Source organism: Mizuhopecten yessoensis, unplaced genomic scaffold, assembly GCF_002113885.1.
Source record: "Mizuhopecten yessoensis strain PY_sf001 unplaced genomic scaffold, ASM211388v2 scaffold7225, whole genome shotgun sequence".
Classification (NCBI taxonomy): Eukaryota; Metazoa; Mollusca; class Bivalvia; order Pectinida; family Pectinidae; genus Mizuhopecten; species Mizuhopecten yessoensis.
The window spans coordinates 418,490-433,839 of record NW_018406942.1 but is presented as its reverse complement, the minus strand read 5'-3'; the positions used below and the strand labels follow the sequence as shown (position 1 = coordinate 433,839).

At 39.0% G+C, this 15,350-nt stretch overlaps 1 protein-coding gene across 1 annotated transcript; it reads left to right on the top strand.

Moving 5' to 3' along the window:
• Positions 1-268: 268 nt before the first annotated feature.
• Positions 269-14,003, top strand: LOC110453276. Its single transcript, XM_021502164.1, has 4 exons — positions 269-482; positions 9,295-9,430; positions 12,161-12,309; positions 12,969-14,003. Exons 1-4 carry the CDS (start codon positions 437-439, stop codon positions 13,157-13,159), a joined length of 522 nt encoding a protein of 173 aa, XP_021357839.1. The 5' UTR covers positions 269-436; the 3' UTR covers positions 13,160-14,003.
• Positions 14,004-15,350: the final 1,347 nt, after the last annotated feature.

Genomic DNA, 15,350 nt, shown 5'->3' with positions numbered 1-15,350 from the left:
TTATGTTTTTTTAAATGTACGCTTTGGTAATATGTGATATGCTTCAAATAAAACTTCATCAAACGTTCTGTTAACTTTTGTTAAAAAAAAATAATTCACGAGCATAGTATTTCCAAATAGGTGAGTTAAAAAGTCGCGGAAGGTTCAGTTTTCTTTTTAGATTTATTAAATCCATACTCATATCAGAAGTAAAATGGTGTCAGTACATAGTTAGAGTTCTGAGATGGTACGGGGATCCTTAAGATGTTTAAAACTGTAGGGTTGTCGGGTGAGTTACTGATATCGATTTCAACAAAAAACTAATTGAAACGTAACTGGTGATGTGTGAATTAATTTTAACACGCATGTCCATACAGGTAGTCGTGCTAAACATAAACAATCTACATCACCACGGAAGTTTAAATAAACACAAGTGTTACAAACAAGTACAAAGAAGATGGTGGACCTGGTGCCTGGTTTTCTCATCCTGGCCTTGTATACAGGTAATTTTGAGTTATGTCCCTCGTCTTTTGTATTCAATGCTACGTACAAAGGTATCACTTACCCTGTACATCAACTTGTATACGTATATTTCTTGTCATCTACACATTTACAGGTAAACAATGAACCTCACTCTTTACACAGGTATCAACCTTATATTTCTGTGTAAAAAAGGTAGCGATCAACAGGTACATGTATTCGTCCTCATGTACACAGGAAGTTTAAACAGCGTACAGATATAATCCTTACGTTATATACAGATAATCTTAATCTGGTATATAGCATATTCTCATCTTGTATAAAGGTAATATCCCAACCTTGTATACAGATAATATCCTAACCTTGTTTTGTTTTGTTTTGTTTATTCAACTTGAAGCCTTACGGCTCATAAGCATATAAAACAACGTATAATTGATACATCAGTGATATGAAATACCAAATAATTATAACATCATGAATGAAGCATAATCTTGTACATCGCATGTATAAATCGACAGTATAATTCTTTAAATTATTATAAAGTACAAGCTAAATAAATTATCGGAAGATGGACAGCTCTTATAAAATTACCTCACCTAAGTGTACTGTGGCTATCGGAAAACAGATGAGGTGACAACATTTTCTTAATAACCGGGGCTCAACAAAGAGTATGTTAATTATAAAAAACAAAAAACAGGCATACAATTTGGATACAGTGATGTAGTGATCAGGGGATGGACAAAACAATATGTGTTAACCTGGAAATAAACAAGTACTCAAATGTTAGTGTGATAAAAAACACAATAACCTAAGGTTGGAATCTAGACCGTTCTAACCAACTTGATTGCAGATATTTTCCTAAATTAGACAGCTCTTTTCTGTTATGTACAGCCAGCAGCTGAACAAGATTATATGAAGATGGGCGGCTCCAGTAATACTTTTTAATGAACTATTTACGAATATCGACATAGAGTGGACAAATCAGAACAAAATGGAACTCGTCCTCTACCTGGTTTTGATTACAATAACGTCATAACCTATTCGCCCTCGGAATATTACGATACCGACCTTCTTCTACATATAACTGATGCGATGAAAGTCGTAATTTCGAAATAAGTTTAAGATACGCATCTGGAATAGACGTTGTTAGATAAAATTGTAACGTAAAGTTATCTATCAGGAATTTATACAAATAACATTTGGATGATCTTTCAGCAAATTCATTCCTTGTTTGAATAAAAACATCTGTCAAACGCTGCTTGAAACAATGTTAAAATACCCTTTCATTATCAACATAATGAGTTAACCAGACATTACCAAAACTAGAAGACAATAATAATTTTCTAACTTGACAGCGCCAATTACAGTTTCTGTGATTACATTCATCCATATCTTCATAAACTGACTTAAGAACACAATTGTCGCATTTAATTCGTTTCAAACAATATTTGATCATTCGACACTTCCTGATGATATGCAAAGGCAGACGTCCTAATTCCGAATATACCATACAAGATGGCGTACTGTTTTTTACATTCAGAATTCTTTTTAAAAATCAACATGCACTTTTTCTACTTTGTCCGCAATATTGAAACCCCATGTTTCGCAACCGTAATTAAGAGTGGAGGAAACATAGACATCAAAAATATTAAGTTTAGATTGTAAACATGTAATATTCTTACCTTGTATATAGGTAATATCCTAACTTTGTATACAGGTAATATCCTAACCTTGTAAACATGTAATATTATTACCTTGTATACAGGTAAAATCCTAAATTTGTATACAGGTAATATCCTAACCTTGTAAACATGTAATATTCTTACCTTGTATACAGGTAATATCCTAACCTTGTAAACATGTAATATTCTTACCTTGTATACAGGTAATATCCTAACTTATTATACAGGTAATATCCTCACCTTGTATACAGGTAATATCCTAACCTTGTATACAGGTAATGTCCTCATGTTATATACAGGTAATATCCTCACCTTATATACAGGTAATATCCTAACATATACTGGTAATATCCTAATCTTGTATATAGGTAATATCCTTACCTTCTATACAGGCAATATCCTCACCTTGTATACAGGTAATATCCTAACCTTTTATACAGGTATTTTTTTTACCTTGTATACAGGTTATATCCTAACCCAGTATACTGGTAATATCCTAACCTTGTACATGTATACAGGTAATATTCCACGTTGTATATAGGTAATATCCTAACCTTGTATACAGTAATATCATAATGTTATAAACAGTTAACATCCTGATCTTGTATACAGGTAATATCCTGATCTTGTATACAGGTAATATCCTAACCTAGAATACAGGGAATATCCTAACATTGTATACAGGTCATATCCTCACCTTGTATACAAGTAATATCCTGACCTTGTCTACAGGTAATATTCTGACCTTGTATACAGGTTATATCCCGACCTTGTATACACGTAATATCCTGACCTTGTATACAAGTAATATCCTGACCTTGTCTACAGGTAATATTCTGACCTTGTATACAAGTAATATCTTGACCTTGTCTACAGGTAATATTCTGACCTTGTATACAGGTAATATCCTGACCTTGTATACAGGTAATATCCTGACCTTATATACAGGTAATATTCTGACCTTGTCTACAGGTAATATTCTGACCTTGTATACAGGTAATATCCTGACCTTGTATACAGGTAATATCCTGACCTTGTATACAGGTAATATCCTGACCTTGTCTACAGGTAATATTCTGACCTTGTATACAGGTAATATCCTGACCTTGTATACAGGTAATATCCTGACCTTGTATACAGGTAATATCCTGACCTTGTCTACAGGTAATATTCTGACCTTGTATACAGGTAATATCCTGACCTTGTATACAAGTAATATCCTGACCTTGTCTACAAGTAATATTCTGACCTTGTATACAGGTAATATCCTGACCTTGTATACAGGTAATATCCTGACCTTGTATACAGGTAATATCCTGACCTTGTATACAAGTAATATCCTGACCTTGTCTACAAGTTATATTCTGACCTTGTATACAGGTAATATCCTGACCTTGTATACAAGTAATATCCTGACCTTGTCTACAAGTAATATTCTGACCTTGTATACAGGTAATATCCTAACCTTGTATAGAGGTTTTGTCCTGATTATGTGTTTTGTGGCCTGCTAATGTGTTGTGTGACCTGATAAGTGTGTTGTGTGACCTGATACGTGTGTTTTGTGACCTGATACGTGAGTTGTGTTTCCTGATATGTGTGTTGTGTGACCTTATACGTTTGGTTTGGTTTGGTTTAATTTTGTTTAACGTCCTATTAACAGCTAAGTTCATTAAAGGACGTGTCTCTATGTGTAGTGTATGCGTGCTTGCGTATGTGTAAGCAGGATACAGGGTATATTGGTGTGCTTGCCTCCTTGTGATAGCGCAGATCTGATGCCGACTTTATGGTGTTATCTCACTAAAATACCATGCCAAAGGCACTCAGCACAACATTCCGCCCGGTCACATTATACTGACAACGGGTGAACCAGTTGTTGCCATTCCACTAAATACTGAACGTTAAGCAGGAAAGAGTTATATAACCCGATACATGTGTTGTTTGACCTGATACATGTGTTTGGTGACCTGATACGTGTGTTGTGTGACCTGATACGTGTGTTTGGTGACCTGATACATGTTTTGTGTGACATGATACGTGTGTTGTGTTCTGATAGTATATTAAATGACCTGATACATGTGGTATGTGACCTGATACATGTGTTGTTTGACCTGATACATGTGTTGTGTGACCTGATACATGTGTTGTGTGACCTGATACGTGTGTTGTATGACCAGATACATGTGTTGTGTGACCTGATACATGTGTTGTGTGACCTGATACATGTGGTATGAGACCTGATACATGTGTTGTGTGACCTGATACATGTGTTTTGTGACCTGATACATGTGTTGTTTGACCTGATACATGTGTTGTTTGACCTGATACATGTGTTGTGTGACCTGATACGTGTGTTTGGTGACCTGATACATGTGTTTGGTGACCTGATGCATGTTTTGTGTGACATGATACATGTGTTGTGTTCTGATAATATATTAAATGACCTGATACATGTGGTTTGTGACCTGATACATGTGTTGTTTGACCTGATACATGTGTTTGGTGACCTGATACATGTGTTGGGTTACATGATACGTGTGTTGTGTTCTGATAATATTTTAAATGACCTGATACATGTGGTATGTGACCTGATACGTGTGTTGTTTGACCTGATACATGTGTTTGGTGACCTGATACGTGTGTAACGTGACCTGATACATGTGCTGTGTGACCTGATACGTGTGTTGTATGACCAGAGACATGTGTTGTGTGACCTGATACATGTTTTGTGTTACCTGATGCGTGTGTTGTGTTCTGATAATATTTTAAATGACCTGATACATGTGGTATGTGACCTGATACATGTGTTGTTTGACCTGATACATGTGTTGTGTTTTGATAATGTGTTGTTTGACCTGATACATGTTTTGTGTGACCTGATGCGTGTGTTGTGTTCTGATAATATATTAAATGACCTGATACATGTGTTGTGTGACCTGATACGTGTGTTGTATGACCAGATACATGTGTTGTGTTTTGATAATGTGTTGTGTGACCTGATACATGTTTTGTGTGACCTGATGCGTGTGTTGTATGATCTGATGCATGTGTTGTGTAACCAGATACATGTGTTGTGTGACCTGATAAGCGTGTTGTTTGACATGATACGTGTATTGTGTGACCTGATGCGTGTGTTGTGTTCTGATAATGTGTTGTGTAACCTGATGCGTGTGTTGTGTTCTGATAATGTGTTGTGTGACCTGATACGTGTTGTATGACCTCATACATGTGTCTTTTGACCTGATACGAGTTGTATGACCTGATACATGTGTTTTGTGACCTGCTACGTGTGTTTTTGACCTGCTACGTGTTTTGTGTTCTGATAATGTGTTGAGTGACCGGAAACGTATGTTGTGTGACCTGATACTTGTGTTGTGTTTTCATTATGTGTCATGTGATCTAATACGTGTGTTGTGTGACCGGATATGCGTGTTATGTGACCTGATATGCGTGTTGTGTGCCCTGATATGGGTTTGTGTGACCTGATATGGGTGTTGTGTGACCTGATATGGGTGTTGTGTGACCTGCTATGGATGTTGTGTGACCTGCTATGGGTGTTGTGTGACCTGATATGGGTGTTGTGTGACCTGATATGGGTGTTGTGTGACCTGATACCTATGTTGTGTGACCGGATACGTGTGTTCTACTTGTGCTACATGTATGTGTAGATGTTATGCTAGCTAATGGTTTTTGTTCCACGGTTTTGTAGGTTGTCTTTTGATTCCCATCAATTGGTTTATGTCTTTCGGTAGGCGAACATGGTTGCATTCTACTCAAAGGCTACGACTATTTGCAGGTGGTGTTAGTATTAAGTATTGAGTATAACAAAACTGTCTGGTTAGTAAAACAGTTCACATTTCAAATCTAGCTGTGACTTCATATCAACACTGAGTGATCCACAGAAAATGTAAATCGACATTAAAATTCAAACAGGATAACAAGGACGTGCCTTATTATGGACGCGGTGAACGTACGCAATATAATTTACATGGATTTAAAACCTACCAGGATGTTGACTGAAAATGTACATGTATCGATTTTATCGATTTCCAGGTAGTACGTGGAATTTAAATGTACGAGATGCATGCGTCATTGAGTTTTATTATTTACAACAAGACGAAACGCCATGCATTGCTGCAGACTTTCCTCCAATACCCATTGTGTAAATTATGGGGAATAAAAGTAATCGAACCGAACACGAACATTGTTATGTAGTATAGATACATTGTTACGAGAAAGATTAGGTTACTTATCTGTATGAGAAATCAAAAGGCTAATGTGATTCGTTCTAGTGGTTAGATTATGAGCCTTTAATAACAATAGATTTCCCGATATGTAGTCATGGTAAACGTAAACAAAGTCTACGATCACAAAAGCTTACACAAATAAATATAAGCGTCACAACGTTTAAGTAGATGATGGATCATGTTTCTTTTCGTACCTTTGTATTGTTACTGGTGAGTTTGGTTCTCCTCAATGTATATACCCAGTACTAACTCTACCACCGAGTACAAAGGTATTCTATACAAGTCAACATGTAGCACAACCAGCATGTTTATAGGTGTGACATCTCAATGTATATACCCAGTACTAACTCTACCACCGAGTACAAAGGTATTCTACCCAGGTTAACATGTAGCACAGCCAGCATGTTTATAGGTGTGACATCTCAATGTATATACCCAGTACTAACTTTACCACCGAGAACAAAGGTATTCTACCCAGGCTAACATGTAGCACAACCAGCATGTTTATATGTGTGACATCTCAATGTATATACCCAGTACTAACTTTACCACCAAGTACAAAGGTATTCTACACAAGTTAACATGTAGCACAACCAGCATGTTTATATGTGTGACATCTCGATATACAGCAAGATGTGTACCCTGTCACCTTCATCAGCCAATCAAATCATTTGTCTGATGTTCGAGTACATATCGCACTAGTCATTGAAACATCACACACACAATCTATATTTACGAACCCGAATAAAATAAAAAGGCATTTATTTCCCTCTACACATGTGCTAACCATCTATTTACCGACGTTATTCAGGTAAGGTGTATCGCTTACACACTGTGACGTCATCATATACTCGACTGGAGGTGTATCTCTTACACACTGTGACGTCATCATATACTCGACTAGAGGTGTATCGCTTACACACTGTGACGTCATCATATACTCGACTGGAGGTGTATCTCTTACACACTTTGACGTCATGATGTACTCGACTAGAGGTGTATCTCTTTCACACTTTGAAGTTATCATATACTCGACTAGAGGTGTAAGCGATACACCTCTAGTCGAGGAATATGATGACGTCACAGTGTGTATCGCTTACACACTGGGACGTCATCATATACTCTACTAGAGGTGTATCGCTTCCACACTTTGACGTCATCATATACTCGTCTAGAGGTGTATCGCTTACAGACTGTGACGTCATCATATACTCGTCTAGAGGTGTATCGCTTCCACACTTTGACGTCATAATATACTCGACTAGAGGGGTATCGCTTACACACTGGGACGTCATCATATACTCGTCTAGAGGTGTATCGCTTACAGACTGTGACGTCATCATATACTCGTCTAGAGGTGTATCGCTTTCACACTGTGACGTCATCATATTCTCGACTAGAGGTGTATTTCTTCCACACTTTGACGTCATAATATACTCGACTAGAGGGGTATCTCTTATATACTTTGACGTTAACATATACTCGACTAGAAGTGTATCTCCTCCCCACTTTGACGTTATCATGTATTCGACTAGAGGTGTATCTTTTACATACTTTTACGTTATCCTATACTCGACTAGAGGTGGATCTCTTTCACACTTTGAAGTTATCATATACTCGACTAGAGGTGTATCTCTTACACACTGTGACGTCATCATATACTCGACTAGAGGTGTATCGCTTACACACTGTGACGTCATCATATACTCGACTAGAGGTGTATCTCTTACATACTTTTACGTTATCCTATACTCGACTAGAGGTGTATCTCTTCCACACTTTGACGTTATCATTTACTCGACTAGAGGTGTATCTCTTCCACACTTTGACGTCATGATGTACTCGACTAGAGGTGTATCTCTTACACACTTTGACGTTATCATATACTCGACTAGTGGTGTATCTCTTACATACTTTGACGTTATCATGTATTCGACTAGAGTTGTATCTCTTACGTACTTTGACGTTATCATATTCTCGACTAGAGGTGTATCTCTTCCACACTTTGACGTAATCATGTATTCGACTAGAGGTGTATCTCTTACACACTTTGACGTTATCATATGCTCGACTAGAAGTGTATCTCTTCCACACTTTGACGTTATCATTTACTCGGCTAGAGGTGTATCTCTTCCACACTTTGACGTTATCATGTATTCGACTAGAGGTGTATCTCTTACACACTTTGACGTTATCATATACTCGACTAGAGGTGTCTCTCTTCCACACTTTGACGTTATCATGTATTCGACTAGAGGTGTATCTCTTACACACTGTGACGTTATCATATACTCGACTAGAGGTGTATCTCTTACATACTTTGACGTTATCATATACTCGACTAGAGGTGTATCTCTTCCACACTTTGAAGTTATCATATACTCGACTAGAAGTGTATCTCTTCCATACTTTGACGTTATCATGTATTCGACTAGAGGTGTATCTCTTACATACTGTGACGTTATCATATACTCGACTAGAAGTATATCGCTTACACACTGTGACGTCATCATATACTCGACTTGAGGTGTATCTCTTACACACTTTGACGTCATGATGTACTCGACTAGAGGTGTATCTCTTCCACACTTTGACGTTATCATATACTCGACTAGAAGTGTATCTTTTCCATACTTTGACGTTATCATATACTCGACTAGAGGTGTATCTCTTCCACACTTTGACGTTATCATGTATTCGACTAGATTTGTATCTGCTCGACTAACGACGGTTTCATCACTTGTCCTATATCTTATTCCGACATGACCCAGTATCCAAATTAAGACCAGGTGACAGAAGATCGATGCCCAGGTGTAAACGGATACTTCTTTTAACGCAACGATGGCTGCTACACGTAATGAATTTAATACCAATGTAATTTCGATTTTTTTTACTTTGCCATGTTACAGGTGGAGCGCTAGCTGGAGATGTGTGTTACTATGTCTATTCTTACTACGTCGGCTTCCACCGGAGTTACTACTACGGTTCCCTGTACTGTCCAGGGAGTTGCTGTGGGTACTACACCGACAGGTCCTTTTGTACCAGGTTTGTAATGTGTTTTGTTCCCTGTCCTGACCCAGGGGTCCTACCGTACCAGGTTTGTAATGTCTTTTGTTCCCTGTACTGTCCAGGGAGTTGCTGTGGGTACTACACCGACAGGTCCTGTTGTCCCAGGTTTGTAATGTGTTTTGTTCCCTGTACTGACCCAGGGGTCCTACTGTACCAGGTTTGTAATGTACTTTGTTCCCTGTACTGACCCAGGGTCCTACTGTACCAGGTTTGCAATGTGTTTTGTTCCCTGTACTGACCCAGGGTCCTACTGTACCAGGTTTGTAATGTGCTTTGTTCCCTGTACTGACCCAGGGGTCCTACCGTACAAGGTTTGTAATGTGTTTTGTCCCCTGTACTGTCCATGGAGTTGCTGTGGGTACTACACCGACAAGTCCTGTTGTTCTAGGTTTGTAATGTGTTTTGTTCCCTGTACTGACCCAGGCGTCCTACCGTACCAGGTTTGTAATGTGTTTTGTTCCCTTTCCCTGTACTGACCCAGGGGTCCTACCGTACCCGGTTTGTAATGTGTTTTGTTCCCTGTACTGACCCAGGCGTCCTACCGTACCAGGTTTGTAATGTGTTTTGTCCCCTGTACTGTCCATGGAGTTGCTGTGGGTACTACAACGACAAGTCCTGTTGTTCTAGGTTTGTAATGTGTTTTGTTCCCTGTACTGCCCCAGGGGTCCTACCGGACCAGGTTTGTAATGTGTTTTGTTCCCTGTACTGTCCAGGGAGGTGCTGTGGGTACTACACCGACAAGTCCTGTTGTTCTAGGTTTGTAATGTGTTTTGTTCCCTGTACTGTCCAGGGAGTTGCTGTGGGTACTACACCGACAGGTCCTGTTGTCCCAGGTTTGTAATGTGTTTTGTTCCCTGTACTGTCCAGGGAGTTGCTGTGGGTACTACACCGACAGGTCCTGTTGTTCTAGGTTTGTAATGTGTTTTGTTCCCTGTACTGTCCAGGGAGGTGCTGTGGGTACTACACCGACAAGTCCTGTTGTTCTAGTTTTGTAATGTGTTTTGTTCCCTGTACTGACCCACGGGTCCTACCGTACCAGGTTTGTAATGTGTTTTGTCCCCTGTACTGTCCAGGGAGTTGCTGTGGGTACTACACCGACAGGTCCTGTTGTTCTAGGTTTGTAATGTGTTTTGTTCCCTGTACTGTCCAGGGAGGTGCTGTGGGTACTACACCGACAAGTCCTGTTGTTCTAGTTTTGTAATGTGTTTTGTTCCCTGTACTGACCCAGGGTCCTACTGTACCAGATTTATAATGTGTTTTGTTCCCTGTACTGAAACCAGGGGTCCTACTGTACCAGGTTTGTAATGTGTTTTGTTCCCTGGACTGACCCAGGGGTCCTACTGTACCAGGTTTGGGATGTGCTTTGTTCCCTGTACTGACCCAGGGACCTACTGTACCAGGTTTGTAATGTGTTTTGTTCCCAGTACTGACCCAGGGGTCCTACCGTACCAGGTTTGTAATGAGTTTTGTTCCCTGTACTGACCCAGGGGTCCCACCGTACCAGGTTTGTAATGTGTTTTGTCCCCTGTACTGTCCATGGAGTTGCTGTGGGTACTACACCGACAAGTCCTGTTGTTCCATGTTTGTAATGTGTTTTATTCCCTGTACTGACCCAGGGGTCCTACTGTACCAGGTTTGTAATGTATATGGTTCCCTGTACTGTCCCGGGGGGAACTGTGGGTTTTACTCAAACAGGTCATTCTGTACCAGGTTTGTAATGTGTTTTGTTTCCTGTACTGTCCAGGGAGTGCTGTGAGTACTACATTGTACACCGACAGGTCATGCTTTACCAGGTTTGTCATGTGGTTTGTACCCTGTACTGTCCCGGGGGGTCCTACTGTACCAGGTTTGTAACGTGTTTTGTGTCGAGGATGTCGTTAGTAATGCTACTGTATTCCAAGAACAGTACGTATAGCGTTGTTAATAACTGATGTCAAAGAAACTAGTAGGGTAATCTATTATTTTGTCAAGGAAACTGTCGGCATCAATGATACTATTGTCATTTGGACGGTACCAGCTTAGGTACTGTATTACTGCTGTCTAGGGAACTTAACACCGTTAATAACTATTTACTGCTTTCCATCGTTTATACTTACTTTGTTGTGAGGGCAAACAGGATAGTATTACTATTGGACTTGTAACTCGTTGATGCGGCCATTTTTGTGGGAGTTATTCCCCTTTTTACTAAAGTCAGGCAAAATCTTGTCCAGGGCAGATCTTTAGACTATGTAACCATATTTGGTATGCGAATAATCTTTGGATGCCGGATTGCCAAGTATAAACATTAGGTCACTGTGACCTGGGCTGTTGAAAACGTTTGTTTGACTAGGGCATGTTTCACCTTGAGTAACCATATTTGGAGGGCAGAGTACAAGAGGTATGCTTCTCTGACCTATACCTGATATAGGTACAAGGTCCGATTAATAATGGAATCATTTCCAGTGGGGGACTATGGATTGCTTTGCAAGACTTCATTTAAAATACCCTCAAAAATCTATTCTCAACAGTTCTTGGGGCAGGCGGAAAGTTTACGACTTATAGTAGCCGTTGTCAAGAGAAATGTACCAAGACTAGTGCTATAGAAGCCATTTTCTCTCTACTATATTCCCTTTATTTACGATACGCGCAACACATTATTTTCAAATAAAGACAACTGTTTCAAATCACGAATGAATACTTTTAATTATCTATCTTTATATTATCTAGTACTGGTTCCATAGCCGGGGCAATCATCGGATGTATATTCTTTGTCGCTGGTATCGTTTTCCTCGTCTTCCTGTTAAAGAGATGTAACAGAACACAAACTGGTGTGGTCATTGCCAGTCAAAATCCCCGCAACACAGGCGTGTCCGTAGGTGAGTGGTTTTAACACGTGTGACGTCATCCGATAGTGGACGAATGGTGTTAACACGTGTGTATTTTGATTGTTTGAGATTTAAAGTCATTTGAAGACGAGTGTCCCAGGGAGAACCAGTTGTTGCTATAACCTAAACGTTAAAGGAATGACACCTTTCAATTTCATAAATTGCGGTATATCCCGGCATGGGGACGGAACCCATTGTCTGCCTTACCTGGGCGAACGCTCAAAATCAAAGCCATAATTAAAGTCAAAGGAAGGCGATAGGAAACGAAATGTTGTAACAAGTAGAGAGAATACAAAGATCCGAAATATTGCAATTGGTGCAGCAAATCCATGTTGGTCTCTGTTGTGTTCCCAAGTTGAGGGCAAAAACGAAAATCCCATTATTCTGCAAGGGTTCCACAATAGCCGCCTCTAATGATCATGTATTTGGCAACAGCAGGTGTAATGTTTTTTCAATCTCCGATATGCAGTGGTGGCCTTAAGGGGCGGCCCCGATTCCCTATGTAATATTTTGTTTCTAAACAATATATAAATTGTATACTGTCACAAGGTAATGACTGTTAAGAAAAATAGCAATCCGAACGCAAATTGACCTGTTCCAGATAATAAAATATGAAATACGTATATTTTATTACACTAAATTTGTTTCAGTGACAACGAATACACAAGCACCTCCACAACAGCAACATCCGGGACTTTACCCACCGCCAGGATCCTACCCTGGAGGTAGCTATCCGCCTCCTCAACCAGCTGCAGTGTCTAACACTGGAGGCACTTATTTTCCTCCTCCGCCACCCTACGATCAAGGGAATCCTGCATATCCTCCCCCTCCTAAATATTAGGAGTTGCGAGATATGGAGATGAGCCTTGAGTAAGGGGAGAGTGATTAAACATATAAACTGTTTGTAAAAAAGTAGAATTTTACTTACGTGTATGTAAGAGTATATACCAAGCCATGTAAAGTTGTATTTCGTTCACTTTTAAAACCTGTAAATTACACGGATGTTTTATGTCATGCAATTTGTACTTCTTAAGAAAGGGGTAGGATTTATCTATGATCAAGGCAGCCACCATTGTTTTGTTTAATTGTGGTTTAATGTCCTCGCAACAGCAAGGGTCATATGAGGACGGGTGCCTAGGTAGACAACAGCCAAGGTCGATGAGGACGGGTGCCTAGGGAGATACCGCCGGAAATAGAAAGTACAGTTGTGTGATCGCACAATGTTACACGATATGAACAAGGTGTACTACAAATGTATTTACTGTGTAGCACAGTTGTTCGAGAGTGTCGTGAATGATATATATCAAGGAATGGCCTGAAAAAATGGATATTTAAGCTTATTCTTTATATATATTTAAGTATGCTATCATATATCATATTATATGTGCATGGTTATCCATTTATTTACACTTCCTGTACCCAAATTGTTTTAAAACGACTTTAATCGACACGTATGCAGGGTTTAGTCTCGAATAGCATACATTTCTAAGATACCTTATCTCACCTAGCATACATGTCAATTTTGACAACTAAAATAAATTGCATTGGTTGTAGTCCGTTTCAAAGTGGTGTAGCTGACAGTGATACATATTATCGAGAGTTGTCAATTTATGACAATTATATATTCAATTATCATGGTAAAGAAATAAAATAACCTGGTACATGTAATATATTGCAGAAGTATATAAAGGGTAAAAGGAATGCATCTAACAATCTATCAGAAGTCAACATAATTATGATTTTACAATTCTGATTTTTTTCCAGATCAGTTTAAGACACCACCTGCGTGTTATTCCGAAATCAAATTATTGAGGATCGGAAGCAAAACCCGTTAACGTCAATATCAGTTACTAGGTTTGTCAAGAAGTTAAATCTATAAATGAAATCGCAGTGTTTTTTATTGTGATAATTGCGACTGCAGAATGTTGATTCCAAAATGATTTCTAATGTTTTTTAAGTGTTAATTTGAAAAAAAACACCTAACAAATGCTTTATGATCACTCCTATTTCAGTATGGCTAACGCACAAATACAGATTGATTTTTCTGAGAAAATAGCAGAGAGGGACATATCCTTCTAAATGCTGGTAACAAATTCTCCGTTAAAATAGAAAAAAACATGTATACTAGACATCTGTTCAACAACAATGTCCAGTTGTGTATAAAGGTTTCACAAAGGTATAAATGTTACACAAAGGTATAAAGGTTACATTTTTTGTTTGTTTGATTTTGTTTAACGTCCTATTAACAGCTAAGGTCATTTAAGCACGGCCTCCCCTGTGTGCAAGATGCATGCGTGTAGTGTATGTGTGTGTATTTCGGGAGGCTGCGATATGTTCGTGTTTGTCTCCTTGTGATAGCGTGGAACTGATGCCGACTTTAAAGTGCTACCTCACTGAAACATACTGCCGAAGACACCCAGCAGGACGCCCCACCCGGTCACATTATACTGACAACGGGCGAACCAGTCGTCCCACTCCTAATTTGCTGAGCGTTAAGCAGGAGTATAAACTACCATTTTTAAAGACTTTGGTATGTCTCGGCCAGGGGACAGAACCCAAAGCCTTCCTCACAGGGGCGAACGCTCAACAAATGGCCAAAAGTGAGGCATTGTCAAGGGAGACATTAGGAAGAAGATTTTATTTTTTAGAAAGGAGAGAAGAGATAAGGTCCCGAATTTAGTCACCTCTTACGATCATGCAATTGGGGGCAGCAGGTACAATTCTTACGCCCTACCTGCAGGGTCCTAAAGGTTACACAAAGGTATAAAGATTACAAAAAAGGTATAAAGATTACACAAAGGTATAAAGGTTACACAAAGGTACAAAGGTTACACAAAGGTATAAAGATTACACAAATGTATAAAGGTATAAAGATTACATAAAGGTATAAAGGTTATACAAATGTATAAAGGTTACACAAAGGTATAAAGATTACACAAAGGTATAAAGGTTACACAAAGGTATAAAGGTTACACAAAGGTATAAAGGTTACTTTTAATGGCAAATAGTTTGAGATATTTCATAGCTGATCA

What these genes read in the sequence shown, in the direction of transcription:
- LOC110453276 (XM_021502164.1), top strand. Translation starts at nt 437, where the DNA reads ATGGTGGACCTGGTGCCTGGTTTTCTCATCCTGGCCTTGTATACAG. An exon ending in CATCCTGGCCTTGTATACAG is followed by an intron (nt 483 to 9,294) that starts GTAATTTTGAGT and finishes GCCATGTTACAG; the next exon opens with GTGGAGCGCTAGCTGGAGAT. An exon ending in CAACACAGGCGTGTCCGTAG is followed by an intron (nt 12,310 to 12,968) that starts GTGAGTGGTTTT and finishes AATTTGTTTCAG; the next exon opens with TGACAACGAATACACAAGCA.